General features: G+C 44.7%; 1 protein-coding gene across 1 annotated transcript in view; it reads right to left on the bottom strand.

Annotated features, from left to right (window-relative positions):
- The window catches only part of VSIG4 (V-set and immunoglobulin domain containing 4), a 32,776-nt gene extending 5,775 nt beyond the window's left edge, over nt 1-27,001 (bottom strand). Inside the window, exons 1-6 of the mRNA XM_084640124.1 lie at nt 26,872-27,001; nt 10,446-10,661; nt 5,888-6,244; nt 1,444-1,725; nt 1,033-1,110; nt 284-352 (exon numbers count right to left, since the gene is read on the bottom strand). Coding sequence (XP_084496250.1) covers nt 284-352; nt 1,033-1,110; nt 1,444-1,725; nt 5,888-6,244; nt 10,446-10,500 — 841 coding nt within the window. The 5' untranslated portion in view covers nt 10,501-10,661; nt 26,872-27,001. The remainder of the gene's footprint in view (nt 1-283; nt 353-1,032; nt 1,111-1,443; nt 1,726-5,887; nt 6,245-10,445; nt 10,662-26,871) is intronic.
- Between the last annotated feature and the right edge of the window lie 954 nt (nt 27,002-27,955).

Genomic DNA, 27,955 nt, shown 5'->3' with positions numbered 1-27,955 from the left:
GACAGTTCCAGCTGACTTTAACTTTGAGATTTTCAGTACATTTGAATCCTGAAACTCAAAGCAAACATCAGGATTTGGACAAACCCACATGGGCTGGAAGCTGGGAATGAGGTGCTATTGAATGGACCATCTATACACACAGAGAAGCAAAGTGTGAGACTCTGGATTTTTTTATGCCAACAGTTCTTTTCCCTGCAATAAAATCTATTGGCAGGTGTCAGCGTAGAACCTCCAGCTTGACTCCTTTCCCTCCCTGCCAGCTGCTCAGAAGGTCTCCCCTTACCTATTGTCACTTCTTGCCTTACTAGAACTTGCACGTCACTCCCAGTTGCCAGTGCTGTTGTGATCAGATCTGCAAATCAAGCAAGGTTCAGGTGATCATAATGGTGTACGAGTCATTCAGCATTAGAAAGAAATCTGATTCTGGTCTATGAAGCAGCTGCAGGACTGGAGGGCATTTCCCTGTTTAGCCTAATAAGCCAGTGAAACAAACCCTTTAGAGCCAGTGCTGATTTACCTGCCAGGGTGATGGTCCCTTCTGGATTGAAAATGAAAGGCCCTGCTGTGATACCTTTGAACTTCTGCAGAGTGGTTGTTTGGCATGTTTCTGCAACATACTGAGCCCCCCAAAACCACTGGGGTGATAGGGGCAGGATTAATGCCTCTGATTAACTTATGCGTAACCAAATGGAGCTAAGGAAATCCATAACTCCCCTAGGCATGTCCTCCCAAGTGTGAGAATAACTGCCATCCCATGGAGGCTGTAACCAAGTAGTCCAGCAGCATGAGAATATGTTTCCCAAGGAGTAAGGGAGAGAGGAGTCTGGAAGTCACCTAAGGCAGCAGAGGTCATTTCCAGGAAGCCATGTGCCTCAGCAGCCTACAGACCATCTGCTAAAAACTGGCTGCAAATGAGGGGACATGTCACATCATCAGCTCATCTTCTGTACCATTCACATACAACCACAATGAAAATATCACTTCACGTCCAGTCTCCAAGCTGCTTCCCATTCAGTGTAGAGCAGGCCTTACCTCTCCCTGGGATGGGCATGGCCGTGGTGTTCGCCTTGGTCTCAGAGCTGAGTACTGTGGTTGATGGTTTTGTGCGGTCTGAGAGAGAAATGACCACACATCAGATTCTGCTACTACTTCAATTTACAAATTGGATAAATACAAAATCTTTAGGGGGAAGTTGGAAGCCTTCCATAATGTACTTTACTGTACAATGCTATCCCACTGGAGGGTACATGACATTTCTATGACCCCAGCCAGTGAGCTGAGTGATCCTAAAGCATGTGGATTGACAGCCATTGTTGTTTTAACCTAGCGAGTGTCACTATAAAGGTCTAATCCTTTTAAAAACCCTCGAAGCCATTTGCCTCATTATCATCCTGCAGCTGGGAGTGTCTCAGAGACCACCAAGCACTAGTTTGCGGCACTTACCCCTCACAGTCAGCTGCACTGCATCACTCTGCTTTATGACTTGTGAGCTTGCTCTGTTTTCTGCTTCACAGTAATATTTCCCCGTGTCAGACATTTGCAGAGACTCAAACATGAGTACAGCGTGATTGCTCACAGGCACTGCATTTCCTCCTGGCTCTCCCTTGAACCATCTGTAGATGATGGGTGGGGACCCATTGGCAGAGCAGGTCAGGCTTGTCCTAGCCCCTTTTGGTACAATGAATCCCAGATTGCCTGGTCTGATGACAGGTTTAGTCACTGAAACTGAAAGCGAGAGGGAAAGGGATTTGGGTCAGTAGTTAAGAACTCCATAGCATTCATCACCACACAATTTTAACAGGGTTCCATGCCCCCTTTTTTGGTTTATGTCCTACCTCCAGTCTCACATTTGGACCACAGTATGTTTTTGGAGCAGTCAGCCATTTTGAATATATATATATATATATGGGGAACATTAGGGCTGTGTGTGTGTGTATGAGTTTTAACATGTGAAGGTTACAAGAGAATAGGGTTTATTTACACATTCTTAGAGAAAAATAATTTTATAGGCATTTTTAAGCGGATTATCACCAAGTAATAAAGAAAGGAAAAATGTTAGAAACGCGAGAATTTTAAAACTGCAAAAAAGAAATATGTTAACAGGTCTTTTTAGAGAAAACAATTATGAAGTTTTTGAATGAAAGGTATTAAATATATCAATTTTAGAAGAAAATTTTCTTTATGCACTTATATTATTTTGCCATAAAGTCTGAAAAAGAATTGTGTGCCTTTTGAAATAAAGAATAGAGCATGCATTTTAAGAGAAAATAAACAAGACACAAAGTGAGAGAGAACAGCTGAGAAAAGCACAAGCATCTTAGCCTGTTACAGAAAAAGGAAAAATAAAGGGAGAGAGAAAGATGCAAAGCATCAAGAAGGCCTCTGTCACTGAGCACATGGCAAAGAGAAGAGAAAACCACCTAACCCCTGCAGCTACCTCTAGACAAATGCCAACAATTCTGGGGGACAAGCTGGTGAGCTAATATCTTTTAATGGATCGACTTCTGTTACTGAGAGAGACAAGCTTTTGAGCTACACAGATCTGGTCCCTTGAAATATGTGTTAACTACTCATGCTACACAATCTATTCCTCCTTGAAGTGAGCTGTAGCTCACGAAAGCTCATGCTCAAATAAATTGGTTAGTCTCTAAGGTGCCACAAGTACTCCTTTTCTTATTCCTCCTTGTGTTTAGCTGTGACATTCTGAGTTAATTTCACAGACCTGAAGATGTTTACAGGCTAAGAGGCTTTTGCTTTTTTTGGCTGTTCTCTCTCACTTTGTGTCTTGTTTATCTTCTCTAATATACATGATCTATTCTTTATTTCAAAAGACATACAATTATTTATCACACTTTTTTACAAAGTAACCTAAATGCATAAAAAATATTTTTCCTAAAAACTAATATTTAATACCTTTATTTCTAAAAATGCATAAAAATATTTTTTCTCTTAAAAGATTTCAACATATTTAAGGGACTTTTCTCTTTTTTGGAATTTTAAAACTCTCTCTTTTTGGACATTTTTCCTTTCTTTATCACTTTGCAATAATCCTTGTTATTTTGTAAATTATCTAAAAATGTTTATAAAATTATGTTTCTTTAAAAGTGTCTAAAATACTTATTTTCTTCTAACCTTAACATGTAAAAACACACACACAAACAACTCTAAGGTTCCCCAGGAAAGTTTTTTTTTTTCAAAATTGCCAACTGTGCCAAAAGTGAACGTGTACGAATAGGAGACGGGGGCAGAACGTAAACCAAAAGAGGGGCATGGAAACCTGTCACAATTATATGGTGACAATTGCTATAGAGTTCTTAAGTATGTAGGTCTGAATTATCCCAACACTGGGGCAGTATTTGATCTGGGAGTTTATTATATATTTAGGGGACAATATGGGCCAGATCTGGATTTCATTTCTGTTCAGATGCAGGGTTCAGGACTTTCTCCAGAGTGACGTAGTTCATTGCCTGCTCACTTTCTGCTTATGCAGTATGGCTGCCCGGAATACCCCCAGCACAGATGGCTTTCTTTGGCAGATGCTGAGCTATCTCTCTGCCCTGTCATATTTGCTCACCACCCATGGAAGGAGTTGTGATGAATCTGCTAAGCAGGGAACTACCTATTCCCATCAACCACCTCCCCACCACACTTCATTTTCCACAGGCCAGGAAGGAGGAAGGAGCAGGAATTCTATTGAAAGAACGGACCAAGGAAGTTCTCTGGCCCTTCTGCAGAAGGGGTGGTGGCATGGCCAGTAGCAGCAGGGAAGCCTGAGGCCCAGGGAAATGCCCAGGAATTATGTACAGAGCAGGCTGCACAGAAACTGGAGACCACATGTGGAACAGGGTGTAACTGCTGGATATTGCACCTGGAGCAGGTCTGTGTAGGACAGGACTTGTGGGACAGCAACAAAGGCTGGGCAGAAAGGCAGTGCAGAGGGGCCTCAATGAGACACACACCACTGACTGATCATGGCCTGGAAACCTGCAAACTTCTATTTGGTTTGAACAGAAGGCTGGACTGGAGAGAACAACTCAGGCAGTCAACCTGAAGAATCCTAACCCTTGATGTGATTCCCCTCCCCAACCTCCTACAACCACAAGAACAGCTATTGCCTCACTTTGAGTTAGAACTGTTTAAGCCTTGGTATCTAGAGTATTTTCAAACTTTCCCTTTCTTGCGAGCCCTAATCAAATACCCTTTCACTTTAACCATGTGTCTGAGCAGTTGCCGGTGTACCCACCAGGGCAAGTGCCTAAAAGGCCTAGCTGCTGAAGTGCCTTCAGGGCTTGCCCTGGCGCTGCAGTACACCTGGCAGGCTACTAACACCTTAGTCTTCCATAGTACTGAATAGCTACGCCAATTAGAGTTTTCCTGGGGATGCTGTTGCTGGGGATGATCTGGAGTGGGGAGGGAGTATAGCTGGGGTCTGCCCCATCACAGGCATGAATTCCATCCTCTGGCTTGTTTCCCCCTCATTAGGGTGGGCTAGTGCTAGTTAGGGTTGCCAACTTTCTTCTCGCACAAAACAAAACACCCTTGCCCAGCCCCTGCCCCACCTCTGAGGCCCTGCCCATGCCCCGCCCCTTCTCTGAGGCCCCGCCCCCGCTCACTCTGTTGCTCGCTCTCCCCACTCTTACTCACTCGCTCATTTTCACAGGGCTGCCTCAGAGGGCTGGGGTGCGGGAGGGGGTGAGGGCTCCAGCTGGGGTTGCTGGCTCCAGTGTGGGGCCAGGGATGAGGGATTTGGGGGTGCAGGAGGGGGCTCCGGGCTGGGGTGGGGTTGGAGCCAAGGGGTTCGGAGTATGGGAAGGGGCTCCTGGCTGAGGCAGGGGGTTGAGGTGTGGGAGAAGGTAAGGGCTCTGGGCTGGGGGTGCAGGTTCTGGGGTGTGGCCAGAAATGAGGGGTTCAGGGTGTGGGAGGGAGCTCTAGGCTGGGGCAGGGGGTTGGGGTCCAGGGGGGTGGGCTCCGGCTGCGGGTGCAGGCTCTGATGTGGGGTGCAGGAGGGGGCTCCGGGCGGGGGGGTTTGGAGTGCGGGAGGGGGCTCTGGGCTGGGGCAGGGGGTTGGGGGTGTGTGTGGGCTTCGGCTGGGGGTGTGGGCTCTGGGGTGGTGCAGGGGATGAGGGTTTGGGGTGCAGGAGGGTGCTCTGGGCTGGAACTGAGGGGTTCAGTGGGCAGGAGGGGGATCAGGGTTGGGGCAGGGGGTTGGGGTGAGGTGGGAGGATGAGGACTCCAACTGGGGGTGTGGTCTTTGGGGTGGGGCTGGGGATGAGGGGTTTGGGGTGCAGGAGGGTGCTCTAGGCTGGGATTGAGGGGTTTGGAGGGTGGGAGAGGGGATCAGGGCTGGGGCTGGGGAGAGGGTCAGGGGTGCAGGCTCTGGGCGGTGCTTACCTCAAGCAGCTCCCGGAAGCAGTGGCATGTCCCCCCTTCAGCTCCTACATGGAGGCACAGGCAGGCAGCTCTGCGCACTGCCCTGTCCGCAGGTGCCACCCCCACAGCTCCCATTAGCTGTGGTTCCCTGGCTGCCCCTACACATAGAAGCCAGAGCGGGGACATGCTGGCTGCTTCCTGGGAGCCAGGTGGCGCAGAGGCTAGCAGGGAGCCTGCCAGCCCCGCTCCGCGGTACCGCCAACCGAACAGTCAATGGCCTGGTCAGCAGTGCTGACCAGAGCTGCCAGGATCCCTAGCTGCCAGTGCAGTGAGGAAGAGGCATGTAGCTCCAGAATCCATGGGAAACGCTGGCCCCAACTCTGTGGATGTGGGAAGTCAGTGTGGCATGGAAGTCCATCTGCATAACCCCATCCCCAAAAGATATGTAGCCAGCTCAGTCAAGTGCTTTATGACTGACAAATGCTACATAGGTGCAAGGGTTTATTACTGGATTTACCTTTAACAACCTTAACTGTAGTGGTTCTCTCCCTTGTTAGCAGGCTGTTGTTCTGGGCTCTCCAGGTGACTTTGCAAGTGTAGTGTCCACTGTCTGGTATTTCAAGCTTCTCAATTTCAAGAGAGACATCCCCTGGCCTGTATTTTGGGATGCTGAGCCTACCTCTGTACCGTGACAACATGATGTGATCACCAGAGCTATCCCTTCGAAAGACGGTGGCAGGGCTTTGATCTCGGTCCAGGGTCCAAATGACTGTTTGCTGCACAAAGTCCTGGGAAGGCACATAGACACATGGCAAGGTGATGGAACTCTTCCATGTCCCTTCAATGTCGTGGGGGCCAGTCAGTTCCAGCATGGCTGCAGAAAGCAGGAAAGGAGGGATGGAAATAAAAGAGGAAAGAATATCAGTAACACCAAACCATGCTGGATGCACCACCAGGCTGAGTTCACCAAGACACAGACACAGACAGTCACTCCCGACAACCATCTTATATGTGCTGTTTTTTATTACCATCTGAATCCAGGACGGTCAGTCAGACCACTGACTGCAGCTTCTTCCAGCTCCCTGGTTATTTTTGTTGCTCTTCTCTGAACTCACTCCCATTTTCAGTACCTTTCTGCTGAGATGTAGTAGATCTGAATGTAACATCCCAGCTGTGCTGACCACAGGTCCACAGAAAGGAGCACCATTACCTCCTTTTCCTAGGACTATGGTTACATATTCATATTACCTCTAAGTACAACTGGTTGTTTTGGATCTTTCAGCTCCAAGGAGTTCCTTAGTGTTCTGCTTGGACTAGGGTGACCAGATGTCCCGATTTTGTAGGGACAGTCCTAATATTTGGGGCTTTTTCTTATATAGACACCTATTACCCACCACCCCCGTTCCAATTTTTCACACTTGCTATCTGGTCATCCTAGCTTGGACATGGTGCCCCAATACTCTACCATGCAAATTCCTTTCACAACATGACTAGCCACTGCTTCTCCCATCCCTTCACACACACCTGTCTATCATATATGGGAGGAAGGAGGAACAAAAAGTCATTCCCACTGTTCTAATGCCTTTAATGTATTTAGTGCCAAATTCTGCATTTAGTTACACCAAGGAAATCCAGACTGTAGTAGGTTTACTCTGCATTTACACCAGTATACCTGAGATGAGAACCTGCCCTTTTGTCTCAATATTCAATCTTGAACTTTGAAAACAGAGATGGAAAGTTTCCCAGCTCTTAAAGTTTCCATTGGAGCATTTCCATTTGTTTCTCAAATATTGTCCAGAGTCTTGCAATAGTTTTCCTTGAATATTGTGAAATTCTTATTAACAGCTATGAATGTATTTTGTATTCTCTCAGCGTTGGCCTTTTAAAATCCTAATGTCCAGTGTCTAAGGCATTAAAGGCATAGAAGCTATCTGTGTTGTGCAAACAAAATACCAAATAAATACAATGCACTAGATCCTCAGCTGGTATACATCTGTGTAGCCTTATTGAGACAAATGACTCTACTGAGATCAATGGAGCTACACAGATTTATACCAGCTGAGGATCTGGCATCTACACATTACATGCAGCAGAGGACTGTGAATACCCATGTCTAGGAATCAGTTATGGAGAATTATTGGGAAAACTAGAACAATGAGCAGAAGCAAGATTAAAAGGGAGAGTCTTGGTTATCATCTAGACCAGGGCAATGTCACTAAGAGTCATTATCAAGCTCTTGGTACTAAACAGTTCTTTGGCCTGCATTATGTGAAAGTTGGTGGTGGGTCTCTGCCTCTCTGCCAACTTCTTATCATAGGTGACCACATCCCCAGCATTGCCATGCCAATTAGTACTTCTTGCCTGCTTGCTGGAAGTCTCCCCAGAGAAGCTAAGGTTGAACACCCACAGATTCCCCGCTCATCCTACAAGTCACAGATGTTCCAGACCAACCGACATGACGAGGAGTGTTCACGGAGTTTGGGCTGCAGGACATGCGTCCTCTACCACTTATAACAAACCTCAGACATGCCGACATTATTTGAGATAACATGCCTGGGCAGATGCAAAGACTGGGATGCATTCTTTGGGAACTATGTCTACTTCAATCATAATGAAAGCCCTGGTGTCAGATTCAGAAAAGATTCACTTTGAATATTGCAATAATGAGACCTGGAATGGGGGTGGGGGGAGGGAGGAGAAGGAATACAAATCTGGTCATACAAAGGCCAGATCACTGACACTGATTTTCAGAAATTTTGTAAAAAGTCTCCTAAACAGAACACGCTGCAACAACAAACAAGAAAATACTCTAAACTTTGTCCAAAAAAATGACAAGAAGCAAACGAACCACAGGAGCTAGCTGGATACAAATAGAAAACTTGAAAACAGGAAGTGGTGAGCATGGTAGCTCTAAATGGAACCTTTTCCAGCTGGGAAGAGCTTAGCTTCAGAGTCAGCTTTGGGGATCGTTCTTTTATTTATACTGTGAACTGGAGTGGAGTGAAATATATATAATATATTCCAAATGTTTTGAAAGTCCAAGTTATCTTAGAAAGGAAGAATGACACAGCTGGGCTCAAAGGGGGCTGGGCCTTTTAGGGGAGTAGGCTAGGAAAAAACAAATATGATTTAAGGAAGACAGAATGAAAATAACCATGTTGGAACGGAAGAGCTGAAGTCTAACGTATATGCTGAATGGAACAGCCCTGCAGTATGCTCAGTAGTAGCTGGTTGTGTAATCTTCTCAGCTTCTTTGAGTTGAACAGGGTCAGATTTGGGAGAGCTCCAAGAAATGTAGAGTCTATATTGGGGATTTACAGAACATAACCTGGTCTTTTGCTCTTGGTAAAGAGGGACATGTTTTTATGAAAAAACTTGCATTGTCCTACCTACCTAGCTGTATTTTAAGGAACCTATATGCTTTGCCCCACCCCTACCCCCTTTCTAGTAAAGTTAACTGGAAACTTATCAAACTTTACTCCATATTTCCCAGAGTGTGCATGTTGCTTCGTGGTGTTAAACAGCTGCTGTGTTTCAGCCCAGAGCTTGCTGCATTTTGCAGAGTGATACAATTATTATATCCCAAAGGAGAGACAACTAGCTGTAATGGGATAAACAGAGCAAAAGAAAACTGATGCTGAAACATTTCTGAATAGGAAATATTTCCTACCAGTGAGAGCTGTTTAACTGGGTTGTAGCTTCCCAAGGGAAATTATGGGGTCCCCATCACTAGGGGGATTTAAAAGTAAACTGGCCAAAACCATGGAGGATGTATTTTAGAGAACATTCCTCCATTGGTCAGAGGAATGGTTAGCTAACCTTCTAGAATAGTACAAATTTTCAAACCTTTTCATTTTCTGGACCATTCCATAAGAGTGGGACAATCTCTTTTAGACCCTCTCTCCTCCTCCTCTCCCAATCCCCCATATTCCTAGTGGCATAAAATTGTTCCCTGAATCTCTGGTCTCATACAGTAAATCTGTGAACTGGGACAAGAATTCTTTGGGGAGGTCCAGATCTGCATCTGGTCTTCTTGGTTCATGGCCATCTTTATAAGATGAAATCCAACCAGAGCACTGGATCAGAACTATGGGCAGGTTTGCATTTGGAGCCACAATCCTTATCTCATCTTCAAGTTCTGTGAGTCTAGGCTCACTCTTCCAGTTTATCAGATAGCCGTCCAAATTTCATAAATAGTCTGAGAACTGCAGCATCTCAGTAGCAAATGGCTTCAGAATTTTCCTCAAAGTCCAGCTTTTAGTTTTCGAAAAGGTCTCCTTTTCTGAAAGCTTCCTGTTACTTTTAACTCAGTTTAAAACAGAACTCCAAGTAAGCAACTGAAATAGGAGCTCACATACATCTAAACTTCTTCTACTTTTGTATAACAAACCCACCTTCTTTTCTAAAACATGGGAGTAATTCTGGGCTTCCACGCACACCTTTCAAATCAGTATCAACATTTTCCCCTTATCCTGTTTTCCAAGTTCTTCCTTATGCAGTGCAGATTTACTAGTAAAATGCGAGCGCATTTCATTTGAAACTGCAGCACTATATAAAATGACAGCTCAGATTCTGATCTCAATTACATGAGTGTAGCCTAGAATAACAGAGTTAGGGAGATCAGAGTCTGTCTGGAGGTGAGCCATGGGTACAGCTATAGCCAGCACTGTAATTACGATACCCACCAGTAGAATTCTGAAAAGTTGTTACGTTCCAAAAGAATGAACATATTCCAACCATACAATGAATTTTTCAGAAACTAAAATGCCAGAGAAAAAACCCTCCCAGTATCCTGAACAATCTTATTTTGTTCTAACTCTGGGCACATTACATCTGACAAATTGTTTAATACTGGGCTGTTTGTTACATTCTCAAAAACATCTCCCAGTTGTATGTGATGCAAAATGACTATAAATGTATATTAGCTGCAGAATCAAGGTTCTGGTTTTCACAGCATTTTTAATATTTATTCTTCCATCAACATACCTATACAAACGATCAACTAACACACACAGGCATATTCTGCACCTGTAGAGTAACTTTCTCTGAATATGAAAATATTTGCATTTACTCACCATTGCAAAAGATGAAGGAATTCACAAGTGCCACTAGCCACATTAACTTTTCCATTCTTCACAGGACTGCAGCTATTTCTCTCTTATGCTGAACTCAGTGAGACAGACCCGCTCTGCCAGGATCAGAAGCCAAGTCAGCAACACTTCCTTTTCTTCACTTATTATATCATCTGGGATCTAGAGTGGCTGTTGCTGGCTCCTCTCTTTTCCTTCCTTCTTTCACAAAAAATACAAGTTACATTTTACTGGTGGCCGAAGGTGTTGTGTGACTATTCTACAGATAGGAGAGATCCTAACAAAGGATGGAGTTAATAAGAAGATTCTAATATTCTTTTCTTTTCCATTTCATATTTACCTTGAGTCTATCTACTTTGCTTATCGTTCACTTGATTTTTTTTTCAAGTGATTGCTTCCTTTGCATCTCTTTATAACTTGCTATTTTTTTCTGCCTTCTTCTCTTTCATGTTTTCCATTCTTTTCTCAATGGCCATCTTTATATATATATAAAAACCACACACACACAAACAAAAGAACATTTTTGAGGTTGAAAAGTCAAACACTCCGAAGTTAGGAACTGCCTGAATTAAGATTGTGCACCTGAATTTGGCCTGCTTGACCATATTTATTATGATACAGTCTTTAACTACCTGAGTACATACTATTTTTCTGTCAGACCCCCTGCCTTATTCAGTGCACAGGATGGATAGTGCTCACTGAAAACTTTATTTTATCCTTACTGTTCAATGTGTGGGCCCCATGCCTTATTTACTGCACACTTTCAAACCCTGCTTTGAAGGCAGAATTATTAATTATCTCCTGGGCTTTTCTATGGCACTTATCACAATCGTTTTGGAGTGCTTAACTAATACCCCTGTGATGAGGAACTGAGGAACAGAGAGATTAAGGTCAAAAGAATCCACTAATTTTGGGTGCCCAATTTGAGACACCTAGGACTTGATTTTTCAAAGTCCTTAGCATTACATAGTATGTTCTATGTTCAAAGCACAGCTGCCATTGACTTCAGTTACAGCGGTGAGTGCTCAGCACTTCTGCAAATGGGACCTTGGGTTACCGAGTTAGGCACTCAGAAAATGAGGAACACACAATTGGGGACCACCGTGAAAAGTTTGGTTTAAATGACTTTCCTAGAATCACTCAGGAACTCTGTGGCTGAGGAGGCATAGAATCCTGTTCCTCAGGGCAGCATTTAATTACCTTAACCATGACCTGCTTCTTTCTCTTCCTGCAATACTCGGCCTTATTCACTACACACTTTCCAGCTTCCATCTTGCAGTTCTCTGACACTTCAGCTAATGAAGGAACCGATAGCGGTAGTACTATATACATCGATAGTATTCATCACCACGTATTTTTGAGAGGTTTCCATACCCCATTTAGGGCTTATGTCCCGCCCTCCATCCCCATTTCCATTGGCGCCAAAGCTTGGCGCCATCAGCCATTTTGAAAAAATGTTATGTTTGAATGGGGGAGTGTTGTGTGCTTGTGCTTTGATACATTTAGTGCAAAAGGTTGAAAGAACAGAGTGAGAGAGTTTAAAGATAAAAAAGAAAGTTTGGGTAAGGTTTAGAGGAAAAAAGGGAAAGAAAGGTTATTTGGTGAGGTTTAGTAAGGAGAGATGATTTTAAAGGCCTAGTATGGTATGTTATTAAAGAATAGAAAGATAGAACTTTAAAAAATTTCGATTTTTGTTTTTAAAGGGTTAGTTTGAAAGAAGAGAGGCAAGTTATTAAAAAAAGAGAGATTTTTGGTGAGGTTGAGTAAGGAGAGATGATTTTAAAGGCCTAGTTTGGCATGTTATTAAAGAATAGAAAAATTTGAAATAAATATAAAAGGTGTATTAAATATAAGGGTAGGTTAAGAAAAGAGCATTTAGAAAGAGTTAAATAAAAGAGAAAACTAGGTTTAAAAAGAGCACACATGGCCAAAAAAGGAAATTGTTGAAACTTTTCTTGTCTGCATAGTAAACACTGGCGTTTTTACCTGTTTGAATAATCAAAGTGGTGCTTTCTGTGCCTCCTTGGTTGCAAAGATTTGAACTGCTTCCTGCTGAAGGTCCACAGTCTGGGCCAGCTCGTGCTCTGTTGGGATGGTTGCAAGGCTAACCAGCCTCTCCTGCGTCATTGTGGAGGGTAGATGTGTTTTTATTAACTTCAGCTTGGAGAAGCTGCGTTCTCCACTGGCAACTGTTACAGGAAGTGTTAGAAGTATGCACAGAGCAACAAAAGCATTTGGAAAGAGGGTGGTCATCTTATTTGTGCACAAATATTCCAGAACAGCCTTTGGAGTTGATCCTGCTGAAATGTATCTTGAAAGGGCTTTCAGTTCATCACCTAAATCACTCGCATCAATATTGCGCATGTCATCATATGTCAACGCTGTCTCTAGTGCCCTGCATTGCTGGTGTAGGTCTTCTTCAGGTATAGTGAGGAGTTTTGGAATATCATACAACATCCCAAATATACTGCTGTGTTCCCTGCGCTGCATGAAATGTTCTTCAACTGACTGTATTGCACAATCTAGCACCTGGTTAAAGAATTCAACTTTGAATTGTTCTTTGGGGTCTCTTATGGGATTATCCCATGCCTCGTAATCAAAATGTCTTCTTCTTCGGTGACTCCTGTATTTTTGAATGGGTGGGAAAATAGCTTCAGTGTGAAGATCCTCTGCCAACTTCTGTGGACTCTTCAGAACGTTTTGAAATCCCTCATCTGACCAGTAAGACTGTAGGTATGACTTTGCTTTGTCCAGTTGTTCCATTGTTCCAGATATATCAAGGTCAACACCTTGGAGTCTCTTGCTTACAACATTTATTTCAAACAGTATGTCATGCCACAACACTAAGCCACACAGAAATTTGAAGTTATGTATGTTTCTGGTGATTCCATTTCCCTCTGCCACTGTTCTCCCATGAACAGTTCCTGTCATACATTATCCTCCCTAATGGCAACTATGGCATCATCTGTCTTCCCAGTTTGGTGTTTGATAGGCTTTATCGCCTCCACTCGACTTTCCTATCATGTGGTACTCAGTGGTTTCACTGTCAGAGCGGATGTTCCCAGATGTTGCTTCAAAATTTGCCATCGATGAGTTGATTCAGAGAAAAATACATAGATGCTTTGAATTACATTTAAAAATTCAGCAGCCTCACTAGAAGCTGATGCTGCATCACTGACCACCAAGTTCAATGAATGAGAACTGCACGGGACAAAAAAAGCTCGAGGGTTTAACTCTCGGATCCGTGTCTGCACTCCTCTGTTCTTTCCTCTCATGTTGGCACCATTATCGTAGCCCTGACCTCTCATGTCGGCTATTGCAATTCCTGTATCTTCCAGCTTTTTAAGAAGCACATTTGTCATACCAGCTCCTGTAGTATCATCAATGTCCATACATTTTAGAAAATGCTCTCTGACAGTCACCATTGCAGGGACATTTTCACCAGGTTCTGTTGTTGTTATAAAACGCACCATTAAAGTAATTTGTTCCATATGGCTGATGTCAGGTGTACAGTCCAGAATAACAGAGTAATATCTTGCTGACTTCAGATCTGCCACAATTTTCTGTTTGACTTTTGTTGTCAGTAACTGTATGATCTCATTTTGAATTGTTTTTCCAAGGTAGTGGTGTGTGTACATTTTTTGGGTGGTGACTCTTCTTGGATGCTCCTGGAGTACAGCATCAAACTCAGTCATCAGCTCCACAATTTTAAGGAAGTTTCCATTGTTTGGCACATACAGCTGATCTGAAATGCCACACAGTGCTAGGTTTTGGGTAGCAAGCATTCTCACAATGGCAATGAGCCTTTCCAGAACATTTTGCCAGGAAAGAGACTCTGATGCAATCGTCTCTTGATGCTGATAATCTATGGTGGCCTTTAACCTTAGTCTCATCTCACGCTCTTTCCACCTATAGAATGCTCTCTGGTGATTTGCTGCCTTCTCATGGCATGCCAGATTTCTAGCCAGATTTTTCCAGTCCTTTGTTCCTGTAGAACCCAATGTGGCTGGAACATTAGACTGGAAGAGTTTGCAACAAAAACAGTATGCAGCATTCTGGGGTTTTGAGTACATAAGCCATGGCCTCTCCACTTAGTCACTATTGGGGATTTCATGCCAGTAATGTGTTGGATGGAAACTTCTATTTTCGTTGTCTTTGGGGAACATGAAGTTTTTCACTTGCTGTGGCCTATGCAGTACAAGGAAGTCCCCCAGGCTACTGCTCAAGTGGGTCCACAGCCCTGGATCATCTAGACTTAAGGAACTAAACTCAGCAGCAGCTGTTTCTTGCGCCTCCACCACGCTCTATTCTGATCTACCCTTTTCTTCAGGAATGTGCATGGTTACATCCATTTAGGATGGAGATATGGATGCTGCAGTAGCTGCCAGGTCATCTGCACTCTGACTAACTGGAAGATCAGGCATCTCCTCACCACTCACATCCTCACTGGGGCCAGAAGGCTCACCGTGAACATTTGTGTCTATGTATCTCAGGAGAGCTCCTTCCTGCTTAGACAGAAAAGCTTCTTTTGCTTTCTTTCTTTTTCTGAATGCTGCCCAGAGGGGCGTTTTCTTCTTTCACTCATGATTGCTGTTCTGTGCCAGCTATAGTGGCTCTCAACACTTAATTGAAGGGGACAAATAAGCAGGCTGGTAGCAGGTCCTGAGTGAGGGAAGATATCACTGTCTTTAAGGGCCTAACTGGCTCTTACTACTTCAGCTGACTGCCTGTTCTCCTCAAGTAGATTCAGGGAAGCAGCAGGAAACAGGAAGCTCCCTGAAGCCCGGTCTACACTACGAGATTATGTCGGATTTAGCAGCATTACATCGAATTAACCCTGCACCCGTCCACACAACAAAGCCATTTTTTTTTATATAAAGGGCTCTTAAAACCGATTTGTGTACTCCTCCCCAATGAGGGGATTAGCGCTGAAATCGACATTGCTGTTTTGAATTAGGGTTAGTGTGGATGCAATTCGAAGGTATTGGTCTCTGGGAGCTATCCCACAGTGCACCATTGTGACCGCTCTGGACAGCGCTCTGAACTGGAATGCACTGGCCTGGTGTACAGGAAAAGCCCCGGGAACTTTTGAATCTCATTTCCTGTTTGGCCAGGTGAGCTCATCAGCACAGGTGATCATGCAGAGCTCATCAGCACAGATAACCATGCAGCCCCAGAATTGAAAAAGAGCTCCAGCATGGACTGAACGGGAGGTACTGGGTCTGATCGCTGTACGGGGAGAGGAATCCGTGCTATCAGAACTACGTTCCAAAAGATGAAATGCCAAAACATTTCAAAAAATCTCTGAGGCCATAAGGGACAGAGGCTACAGCAGGGTCACAACACAGTGCTGTGTGAAACTTAAGGAGCTCGGACAAGCGTACCCGAAAACCAAAGAATCAAACGGATGCTCCGGGACAGAGCCCCAGACATGCTGCTTCTACGCTGAGCTGCATGCAATTCTAAGGGGGGACCGCCACCACTACCCCACCCCTGTCCATGGACTCCGATGATGGGGTACTCTCCGCCATGCCTGAGGATTTTGTGGACAGGGAAGATGAGGAGGAGGAGGACGAGCTTGAGGATAGCACACAGCACGCTGTTCTCCCTGACAGCCAGGATCTTTTTATCAACCTGACTGAAATACCCTCCGAAACCAACCAAGTCAGAGAAGGGACCTCTGGTGAGTGTACCTTTTTAAATATAATACATGTTATCAAAGCAAGCGTTTTTTAATGATTAATTAGCCCTGAGGACTTGGGATGCATTCGTGGCCAGTACAGCTACTGGAAAAGTCTGTTAACATGTCTGGGGATGGACTGGAAATCCTCCAGGGACATCTCCATGAAGCTCTCCTGAAGGTACTCTAAAAGCCTTTGCAGAAGGTTTCTGGGGAGAGCAGCCTTATTCCATCCTCCATGGTAGGACACTTTACCACGCCATGCTAGTAGCAAGTAATCTGGTATCATTGCATGACAAAGCCTGGCAGCATATGGTCCCAGTGTTTGCTGGCATTCAAGCAACATCCATTCTTTATCTCTCTGTGTTATCCTCAGGAGAGTAATATCATTCATGGTAATCTGGTTGAAATAGGGGAATTTAATTAAGGGGACATTCAGAGGTGGCTGTTCCTACTGGCCTGTTTGCCTGTGGCTGAAAAGAAATCCTCCCCACAGTTAGCCACATGGTTGTGGGGAGGGGGGCATTGGTGCTGAGCTGTTCGCATTTGGCTAGCAGGGATCTTCCATGATACCAGCCATGCGGTGTGGGGAGGGGTAAAGTGATCATCCCAGATAATTGGATGGGGGCGGGGGGGATTAGTTTGGTTTCTGCTGCACATAGACAGGAAAACCGCAGCACTAAATGGCCAACGCAACGGGCTTTGCTTGGTATGGGCGAGGAGGGCGCTGCTGTTATGAAGGTTGCAGAAGCCAAAAGACTATGGCTTACCATGGCTGCCTGCAAGCTGAATTCTGTTGCCCGGCACTGCGTGTGTGATCTCTAACACCAAAGCTGCAGGCACTCGATAAAAGATGCAAAATGAGACCTTGTACCAAAATCACATGTGCTATGTAATGTGAATAGCATTGTTCACCGTGAAAGAGTATAGCCATTGTTCTGTAAAATGTATCTTTTTAAATACTTCACTCCCTTTTTTTCCTCCAGCAGCTGCAAATGTTTCAAGCCTCCCTCCTCCGTCCCAAAGGCTATCTCAGATAAGGTGGTGAAAAAACACACGCGCGATGAAATATTTTCTGAGCTCATGCAGTCGTCCGGCACTGACAGAGCTCAGCAGAACATGTAGCAGAGTACAGGAAAGCAGCCGATGAACGTGAGGCGAGGTGGTGGCAGGAAGATCAGAGGAGGCATGATGCAACGCTGGGGCTACTGCGGGATCAAACAGACATGCTCTGGCGTCCGGTGGAGGTTCAGGAACAGCAGCAGAATCACAGACTGCTGCTGCAGCCCCTCTTTAACTGCCCTCCCTCCTCCCCAAGTTCCATTACCTCCTCACCCAGACCCCCAAGAATGCGGGGAGGGGTGGCTCCAGACACCCAATCACTCTACCCCAGTGGACAGCCCAAGCAACAGAAGGCTATCATTCAACAAGTTTTGAAGTGGCCTTTTCTTTCCCTCCTACCCTCCTCCCACACCCCACCTGGCTACCTTGTGAGTTATCTCTGTATTTTAATAATCAATTAATAAAGAATGCATGTTTTTAAAATGATAGTTACTTTATTTCCTTTAAAAAGAAAAGGAGTACTTGTGGCACCTTAGAGACTAACCAATTTATTTGAGCATAAGCGAGCTGTAGCTCACGAAAGCTTATGCTCAAATAAATTGGTTAGTCTCTAAGGTGCCACAAGTACTCCTTTTCTTTTTGCGAATACAGACTAACACGGCTGTTACTCTGAAACCTTTATTTCCTTTGCAAGCAAGCAGTGATTGAAGGGGGGAGGGCAGGTGGCTTACAGGGAATTTAGAGGCAACCAAGGGGGCGGGTTTTCATCAAGGAGAAACAAACAGAAGTGTCACACAGTACCCTGGACAGTCATGAAACTGGTTTTCAAAGCTTCTCTGATGCGCAGTGCTTCCTGCTGTGCTCTTCTAACCGCCCTGGTGTCTGGCTGCGCATATTCAGCAGCCAGACGATTTGCCTCAACCTCCCACCCCACCATAAATGTCTCCCCCTTACTCTCACAGAGATTGTGGAGCACACAGCAAGCGGCAATAATAATGGGAATACTGGTTTCACTGAGGTCTGAGTGAGTCAGTAAATTGCGCCAGCGACCCTTTAAATGTCCAAATGCACACTCTACCACCATTCTGCACTTGCTCAGCCTATAGTTGAATAGCTGCTTACTACTGTCCAGGGTGCCTGTGTACGGCTTCATAAGCCAGGGCATTAAGGGATAGGCTGGATTCCCAAGGATAACTACAGGCATTTCAACATCCCCAATAGTTATTTTCTGGTTTGGGAAGTAAATCCCTTCCTACAGCCATTTAAACAGACCAGAGTTCCTGAAGGTGAGAGCGTCATGAACCTTTCCTGGCCATCCCACGTTGATGTTGGTCAAACATCCCTTGTGATCCACCAGTGCTTGCAGCACCATTGAAAAGTACCCCTTGCGGTTTATGTACTGGCTGCCCTGGTGGTCCGGTCCCAAGATAGGGATATGCGTTCTGTCTATAGCCCCACCACAGTTAGGGAATCCCATTGCAGCAATGCCATTTATTATGACCTGCACATTTCCCAGAGTCACTAGCTTTGATAGCAACAGCTCAATGATTGTGTTGGCTACTTGCATCACACAACCCCCACAGTAGATTTGCTCACTCCAAATTGATTACCGACTGACCGGTAGCTGCCTGGCATTGCAAGCTTCCACAGGGCTATTGCCAGTTGCTTGTGAACTGTGAGGGCTGCTCTCATCTTAGTATTCTTGCGCTTCAGGGCAGGGGAAAGCAAGTCACAAAGTGCCATGAAAGCACCCTTACGCATGCGAAAGTTTTGGAGCCACTGGGCATCATCCCAAACCTGCAACACTATGCGGTCCCACCACTCTGTGCTTGTTTCCGGAGCCCAGAATCGGCATTCCACGGCAGGAGTCTGCCCCATTAACACCATGATCTCCAAATTGCCGGGGACCACGGTTTTAGAGAAATCTGTGTTCATGTCCTCATCACCACGCTGCCGTCACCTCCTCACCTGGTTTTTCAGGTGCTGGCTCTGCAAAAACTGCACGATAATGTGCGAGGTGTTTACAGGGCTGCAGTGAGCTGAACGGGCTCCATGCTGGCTGTGCTATGGTGTCTGCTCAGGCAATCCAGGGAAAAGGGCGTGAAATGATTGTCTGCCATTGATGTCATGGAGGGAGGGAGGGTTGACTGATGACATTTACCCATAACCACCCACCACAAATTTTTGGCCCCACCAGGCATTGGAAGCCCAGAATTCCAATAGGCAGCGGGGACTGCGGGAACAGTGGGATAACTACCGACAGTGCACTGCTCGGAATGTCGATGCTTGCCACGGTACTGTGGACGCACACTGCCAAATTAATGTGCTTAGTGTGGACGCATGTACTCGACTTTATACAATCTGTTCCCAAAAATCGACTTCTCTAAAATCGGAGTACTTTTGTAGTGGAGACATGGCCTGAGAAGCTGGTGTTAATCAGTCCAGGCTCCTGAGAGTGCTAGAGAGGTACAGAAGAGGCTCCTCCTCCTCTCTCTCCCTGCAGCTCCCGCTGCTTTCTGTTATTCCCTCTCACCTTTTCTCCTGCCTGCCTGTTATGTCTCTTGTGCCCCCCTTAGTCCAGCACAGCACTCCACCATCTCTGTGCATCTAGAGCAGAGAGAATACATATGCACCAGCAGCAGACACAATTTTTTACACTCTGGGTCCTAGTGGCACCCCTCCACAGTCTGGCACCTGAGGCAGCCGCCTCAGTTCACCTCATGGTAAGGCCAACCCTGCTTGGGGGTTAAAGGAAGTTGCTGGCAGCTCTCTGAGAGCATTGTGAGCCAGCCTCATGCCCAGTCTCTGGTCACCTGCTGAAGCAGATTTGTCTGCACTGCCCTGGAAACAGGTGGTTTTTTTCAGACTCCAGCAGATGCCATATTAGCCATTGCATCAGGTGCTGGGATCACAGCGATTCTTTGGAAGCACCATGGGGCCTAGTTCCTATTCTGGAGAGCACCATTTAATCAGTCACAAAGCATTCTGGGATGCAGAGATAGCAGGTAGGGTGCAGATGACTGAAATGTGGGGTCATGTTCTGAAAAAGAATGAAAAATGCTGATGAAAAGAACATTTGATTTGCGTTTCTAGCTCTCTGCTCTGGACTTACTCATACTTGGGTGTGTTCCCCCACTGCTAAGTACATCATGAGTTAGGATTCAGGGAAGTTCTATCCCTTCCTTTTCTCTTCTCTTGTGACATGTCTATGCTGAAAAGAGAAGACTACGACTTTTGGCTCCACATCATTGCTGCTGGGGAAGGAAAGAGACTTGTATTCTTAATGAGGCAATTGTGGGTTTTAGTGACCCATTCCCCACAGAGCTGGGGAATTTTAGAAAACCGTGCCTTGTATTGTTAGCAAATAGCAGAAATGATTGCCCAGAGAAAGCTGAAATTCACCAGCCTCCCAACCAGATGCCTCTGTTGTGACCACAGTTATAGATACGTGCAGATATTATAGAGAGGGAAGGATTTCTACAGCATCCAAACTTCTTTTTTGTTTTAACTAAAATCAAATTACAAAGTAACTACACAGTCATTTGAACCTAACATTACAAGATTTCTTAATATTTGCAGGCAGAGCCAATCATTAGTGTCTGATGTTCAAATTCATGCAGCATCTCAGATTGTCTTGGTACGTTAATATTTTTAGGATGAAGGTCTCACCAAGATAGTAATTCCATCATGCTAGGTGCTGTACAAACATATATACATATATTCTTTGGGAAGCTTTATGACAGGTTCCCCATTCCATTAAATAGGTATGGAATAGGTATAGTACCCACACTATAGTAAGGGTACATTTAATAATAGGTTGATAAATGATTAATAGATGCTCTTACCATGTTACAAACAGGAGAAATATGTGCTATAACGGGCTATAAACACATCAGTAAAAGGTATTACAGATGGTTAGAAATCATGGCTATGGACAATCTATTGACCAGTTGGGCACTATAACAAATGATGAACCATTTATTAACACATCTTTTAATAATTTATTATGCCTTTATAAGCTGTTTATAAATGTGCCCGTAATATAAAGTGTGACCAGCACCATCTACTACTTGGGACAATTGGAGGGGTAAGGTCAGTACCCTTAGTTCTTGTCTGGGGGAGAGGGTTCAATAATCTGCACCCTCCTGGCTTGCCTGAATGGAAAGAGAGCAGAGAACAGTAGCCATCTATCATCTAACCCTTGCACTCCTTAGGCAATCTCTCACTGATTACGTTAGACATGTTTGGGGGTCTACAGGGAATTCAGGATAATACCCTGCTGTACACAAAACCAGAAGCTGCTGGAGTACATTGGCCCTTTTCAGTTGGGGTTAGAGGGTTAACCTAAGTGTAATGTACCATAATTCAGACCCTGCCACAAATTGTCTGCCTGGCGTCATTATTAAGTGGTCTTCACTAAAGCTGAGCTCAGACTGGTCTCTGAACTGCAAACAATGGATCATTCCAGCTCTGCGCAGGATGGTGAGAGACAATGGGACATTTTTCTTCCCTGAAAATCAGCCATTTGGTGAGAGTAGCTGAGGCCCAATCCTCTCATTTTGATCACCTGGAGGAATGTGCTTGTTCAGAAGCGCCACACTTGGACCATTGCATTTGGTTTAACTTAATGATATGTGGAGTTCACTTTAAAATTTGACTCTTCAGTGCACTGGGACCCAGAGGAAGGAGCTGTGTATATAGCGTGGTATGGTGTAGGTGAGCTTGTGCGAGGTTCCAGACTGATGGCCCCTGGAGACTGAAATCCTCTGTGCATCTACAGAAAATGAATAGTGTAGACAGCTCCACTGCAGCATTCTCTCACACTCAGAGGTGAAAGTGGACCGGTACAGCAAACTGGTAAGAAGTGGCCGCTGGTACTGGCCCGTACGCAGCTGACATTAAAGCACCGACACGCTTTTATCAAAGGTTTTTTATCTTGCTTTCACCCCTGCTCACACTGCACCCAGGCCAGTGTGCCTAAAGCCTGACTTAGAGGGACAGCTGCACAACCCTGTTCCCTTCTAAACCTCTCTGCTGAACGAACTGAACTGTAGTGGTGGTTTTTAATCACACAGACGATGGCTTGCTACCAGCTGGACCACTTGAAATAGAGTCACAAAGCAATAACTCTATATCTGAATTCTCAGTCCTCATCTTCAAAGGAAACCTGCACACACACATTCAAAAGATGAGCCTGGGAGCCTAAAGTCATGATTTTGCTAGACACAAACAATGGTAGACTGAAGAGAGACACTGGATGTATGGCTTATTACAACTATCCCTCCCAGCTGCTTCCCCCTCCCTGTGACTGGAGGGGTATTAACAAGCCACTGCACCTTGAATGATCCCTTGAAATATGTGTTAACTACTTACACTAAACAATCTGTTCTATCTTGTAGTTAGCTGTGACTCTGAGTAAGTTTCCTAGACCTGAAGAACAGTTCTGTGTAAGCTCATAAGCTTGTCTCTCTCACCAACAAAAGTTGGACTAATAAAAGATATTACCTCATCCACTTTGTCTCTCTAATATCCTGGGACTGACACAGCTACACCACCACTGCACATAACATCTGCATTTCAGTCATTTCCAACTCAGTGGGAATCAAAATGCTGTTATCTGGGGGAAGCTTGCTGCACCACTCGTCTGCCTCGTAACAGGATTTCATTCGCACGAGGCCTCAGATGAGGAGGTGAGCCTCTTGTTGCTTTGGAGGATTTCTGCCCACTGATCCCAATTATCAGACGGGTGAGCTCTTTTCCACATCTCTTTGGAGCAGTGGGCGTTGTCTGGGATTCTCCGCTCAGTGTCCCCCCAGTTCCCTTTTATTGAACCTCTATTCTCAATCTCCATTTTCATGTTCATTGCTGTGTCTTTGCGGCCCCTCCCCATTCCTGGAGCGGGGTGCTGCTGCTGTGATGGCGCTCCTTCACAGAGATCAAATAGGTTCTTTTAAAAAATAATAATAGGTCTGCACCTTGCCCCAGAGTGACTCCAGAAAATGGGACTCTAACTGGAATTGCAAAGACATGAGCATGCAACACCTTCCTGTAAGCTTTCAACACTCCAGAAATTATCACGTGGCAATACATTACCCAGTCATGATTTTCAGTTGCCCTCTGGAAAACCCTGCAGTCTGATTGTGTTTTGCAATATCACTGTAATGCATTATTTTGTCCCTTACATGTCCACCATGCAAATAATTCACCATTAATAGCTTCATAGAGTTTTAAGGCCAAAAGGGATAATATAGTCTGATCTCCTGTATATCATAGTGTGACATACCAGGGCACAATCCAGATTAAGGAGTAGCTGCATCACCCCTGCCCTGTAACCTGGGGTACCCTTTACAATGCCCTGCTGCTATAGCCTCTAGCCTGGACTGCTCACGAACATCCTCCAGCATGTAAGTCACTCCCAGCTATGTCTGTGTGTGCTGCAGCCAGCCAGCCACACCTTGGCTCGTACCAGTCTTGGTTATGCTGCAGAGTGACCCCAACGTCCGCCTCACCCTCCGTCCTGGATCTTCCCCCAGAAATGTAAGTCCTGTATTGCCCAGTACTCTCCTGGACAGTACAAATATATTAAGTGTGTTATTCCTTTAAGGAAATAATATGTCAGCTTATTATTTTAAAATAGTTATCCAGTTATTTCAATTTAAACACACAGGATTAGATAAAACAATACAACTACAAAGAGATCAATTTTAAGCGAGTCCAAGTAATGAAAGTGAGAAATGCTTACAAGAAAAATAAAGATAAAACTCTTTCTGGTGCCTGACTTAAACTATATGAGAGTCAAAGAGAAATTCTCTCACCACATGCTTTCAGCAGTCTTACTGACCAAATTCTTTAGGTCAGGACCCCTCTCCCAGGGTCCATCAGCTGCTTCCTTTGTCTTTTCAGGTGCAGAGAATGCGATGGGCAGAGGGAATAGGGAGGGAGAGAGAGAGAGAGAGTCCTGTCCACCCTTTGAGAAGTATTTCCAGCTGGGAGCAAGGTAACAGGCAGTCTGTGTGGAACGAAACTCCATGCTGTTTCTTTTCTAAGATGTAGATTTTTGCCCCTGACCCCTTTCCTGCCAAAGATGGCCACTTCGCAGGTAATGGTCCATCAGCCTTTTTTACACCTGGCTAAGGCATCAGCTTGCCCTTTGACTCTGAGGAACTGGTTTGACCACTCCCTAGGTTTATCTGGAAAACATATGTTTAGTCATGATCTCAGCTTGTTTATAACTGCACAGATAATGCTGCTATGTGCATTTTGCCATGCTATTACTGATCATCAAATTATGAGGTATTTAAATGATACCTCACAAGGCATACCGAACACAGGGGCATATTCTGTCACATTTCCCGCTTTACAAAGCTGCAGAAGGGTTAGCCACTGGCTGACCTGGAGACACCAGGTCAAGACCCTCTTTCCTGGGTAGGGCATTTGCCACCATGTTTTTTTCCCTCCTTTATAGACACAATTTCCATATTAAACTCCTGTAAGCCCCTAATCCAGTGTCTGATATAGCGGTACACAGTTCAAACACCTTGTCAAAATCTGGACTGGCTAGAATAGGCTTTTTAGACAAGATTTTTTTTTACCTTATCAAAACCCTCTTGCCATGCCTTTGTCCATACAGCTTTGGGTTTTTTTACATAGATCTGTGCTTGCAGATACAATGTCACTGAACAGACACACAAACCTTCTGTAATAATTTACCAGATCTATGAAAGACTGGACCTGTTTTTTTGGATGGGGGTATAGGCCATTTTACAATGGCTTCAACTTACCAGGGATCAGGGGATATTTGACCTTCCCCTACCCAGTGTCCCAAATAAGGAACTCTGGCTGATCCAATTTTACATTTGGAGGCTTTTATAGTTAGGCCTGCTTCTTTGAGCTTTGACGGCACAATTTTAAAGTATTTTTTGTGATCAGTCCAAGTATTGCTAAACTCTCCGATGTTGTTGACGTACGCCTTTGCAAAGTTCCGCAAACCATTTAACACTTGGTGGACCAGCCTTTGAAAGGTGGCTCCTGCATTAATTAACCCAAATGGTAACATTGTGAATTCAGATATTTCGTTTTGCTTAAAATGCCCAGCATATCATCAATTCTAGTCATGGGATACACATCTGGTACGGTGACAGCATTGAGTTTTCTATACTCAACACAGAACCTTACCATGTTGTCTTTCTTAGGTACCAAGACCACAGGTAACACCCAAGAGCTGTCAGACGCTTTAAATTACTCCCAGTTCTAACACACTTTCTATTTCTATATGAATTTGTTCCTGCACCTTGCCAATGGCTCTGTAGAGTCTGCTGGCAGGCGGCTGTGGTTCTTCTGTAATGATTTTGAGTCAGCAAGTGTGTCTTCCCTGGCTTGTTAGAAAACACCTCTTTGTGTTCTTGCAGCACTGACAACAGCTCTGCCCTTTCAGATGGAGTTAAGGCACTGCAGATATCAATGCTTTCCAGAGTTGAGTCAGTTTGGCGTTCAGCCATCAGCTCAAAGAGGCAGCATGCCTCCATTTCCCCATCTGAGCAGCAGATGTTTACCCTGTCATCCCTGCTGAGATCCCTGTCATCCCTGCTTTAAGTCTGTTTACATGTACCGGGTGTGGGACAGCATTACCATGTGACTTTTTAACATGATATGTATCTTCATCTACCTCAATCACCTCAAGAAGTCCTTCCCAAGAATTTTGCATTTTTTTCCACAGGGCTTAATACCATTGCTAAAGTCTCTTATTTCAAAAGAGTATTTGCAAATATGTTTCTCATACTACACCTTTTCTTTGGACTGACAGTCTTTGGGGTTAGTTTGTCTCTTCTTTCTTTTCTGAACCTTTGTACATATTCAGTTCCTGGCTCTCCCTCTGCCTCAGAAGTTGCATGTCACAGGCTGAGAACAGGAGAGACCAAGGTGCCACCAATGCCCACGGCACTGCAATGGCAGGGAACTGATTAGACGAGACATTCCCAGATGACACCAGCATGCAAACCATGCCTCATGCTGCAGAGGAAGACTTATAAACCCTAAATAAATTGGTTAGTCTCTAAGGTGCCACAAGTACTCCTTTTCTTTTTATAAACCCTAGAGTCCCTGCAAATCTGATCTGGGAGAAAAATCCCCTGACCCCAGATCTGGAGGTCAGTACGATCCTGAGTATGTAAGGAAGACCCACAAGCCAGGCATCTGGAAAGAGGACTCTCTAATTCACCCTATATGGTGTTCTGTCTCCTGCTGTGGCCAATCTCTGATACTTCAGAGGAAGGTGGAAACAAACCAGTTCCTAGACATGTAGCCAACTGAGCATTGGGGGGAAAATTTCCTTCCTGACCACCTACTGGCTGAAGCCCTAAAGCATTAGATTTAATGATAGACATTATCTTAATGAATACCTGCAAGTGTTATAAGTATGCTGAGGGCAATGCAAGCGGTTCCATTCTCCACTTGGCTCCTGAAGGTAGAGGATGAACAGGAGGATTCAGATTCACAGGTTCCAAGCCCAGAAAGGACAGTCACCACCATCCAGTCTGCCAGGCCACCCCCTCCTTCCCAACCACACAGAGGTCATCGAATTTCCCCAGAAGCTGGATTAAGTCATATGTTTTTAAAAGATACCAATGCTTGGAGTCTTTGACAGGAGAGAAGGCAAGTCCACCACCTCACCTGGTAAGTGTTGGGATTCCCTCCGAGACCTTTTTCCACTGGACTTCTCAAGAACTCACTTGTACTCCAGACTTTGTTACTCTGGTATCTTTATTTGGCATTCAGCAATACTATGCTGAGATGGTCAGACTCAAAAGCAAAGGGTGGATGCAGGATACATCACAGCTCCAAAGTTACACAGTTATATTTCCTTTGTATACATTTACACATCTTATTGCACTTACTTTGCATCACGTCTTTTGGATTGGTTGCTTTGCAAGAACCAATCCCTGTGCAGCATGTGCTGTCCACCCATTGTCCACGCTCATTCCTAATTTATCTTGTCCATTGTTATCTTGTTTGTAGTAAATGGTTCCCTCTTATCTAAGCTGGCTCAGACTTTCAGTCTTTTAGCCTACTAACCTATTTACTTATCTGCGTTGCATAAATGTTCTGTTTTCAGCCTAATGATCTGTTTCCCTCCCTAATTCTATCTTCCAAGAAGTGCTCCCCACATCTGTTACTCACTCATGACAGGCCAAGCCTCAGCTACACTAAACTGTTCCAATGTTTAATTAGCCTCAAAACTAGGAAATTATGTCTTATTTTAAGGCTGAATTTATCTAACTTCATCTTCCAGACATTGGATCTTGTTATGCCTTTGAAACATGACCCCCGCTCCGCAATCAAATGTCTCTTCCATGTGTAAGTGCTTACACACAGTGATCAAGTCACCTCTCAACCTTCTCTTCAGCAACCTGAATAGACTGAGCTCCTTCAACCTCATATCAAAGGCTTGTTTTCTAGCCCGGGGATCATTTTTTGCCTCTCCTTTGAACTCTCTCCAGTATTTCCTCAGCCTTCCAGAAGTGTGGACATCAGAACTGGAGATAGTATTCTGGTAGCGATCTTACTAATGTTGTATACAGATGCAAGATCACATCCCTACTTCTACTTGATAGTCCCCTTTTTAAATATCCAAGGATCTCAAATTTATCCTTTTTGACACAGCATTGCACTGAGAGTTAACAGTGAGGTGATTATCTATAATGACCCTCTAGTCCTTTTCTGAATCACTTTTTTCCAAAAGAGTCTCTCATTGTGT

Source organism: Lepidochelys olivacea, assembly GCF_965140295.1.
Source record: "Lepidochelys olivacea isolate rLepOli2 genome assembly, chromosome: 9".
NCBI classification, from domain to species: domain Eukaryota; kingdom Metazoa; phylum Chordata; order Testudines; family Cheloniidae; genus Lepidochelys; species Lepidochelys olivacea.
The sequence above is the reverse complement of the archived record's forward strand: the minus strand, read 5'-3'. Positions and strand labels throughout refer to the sequence as shown.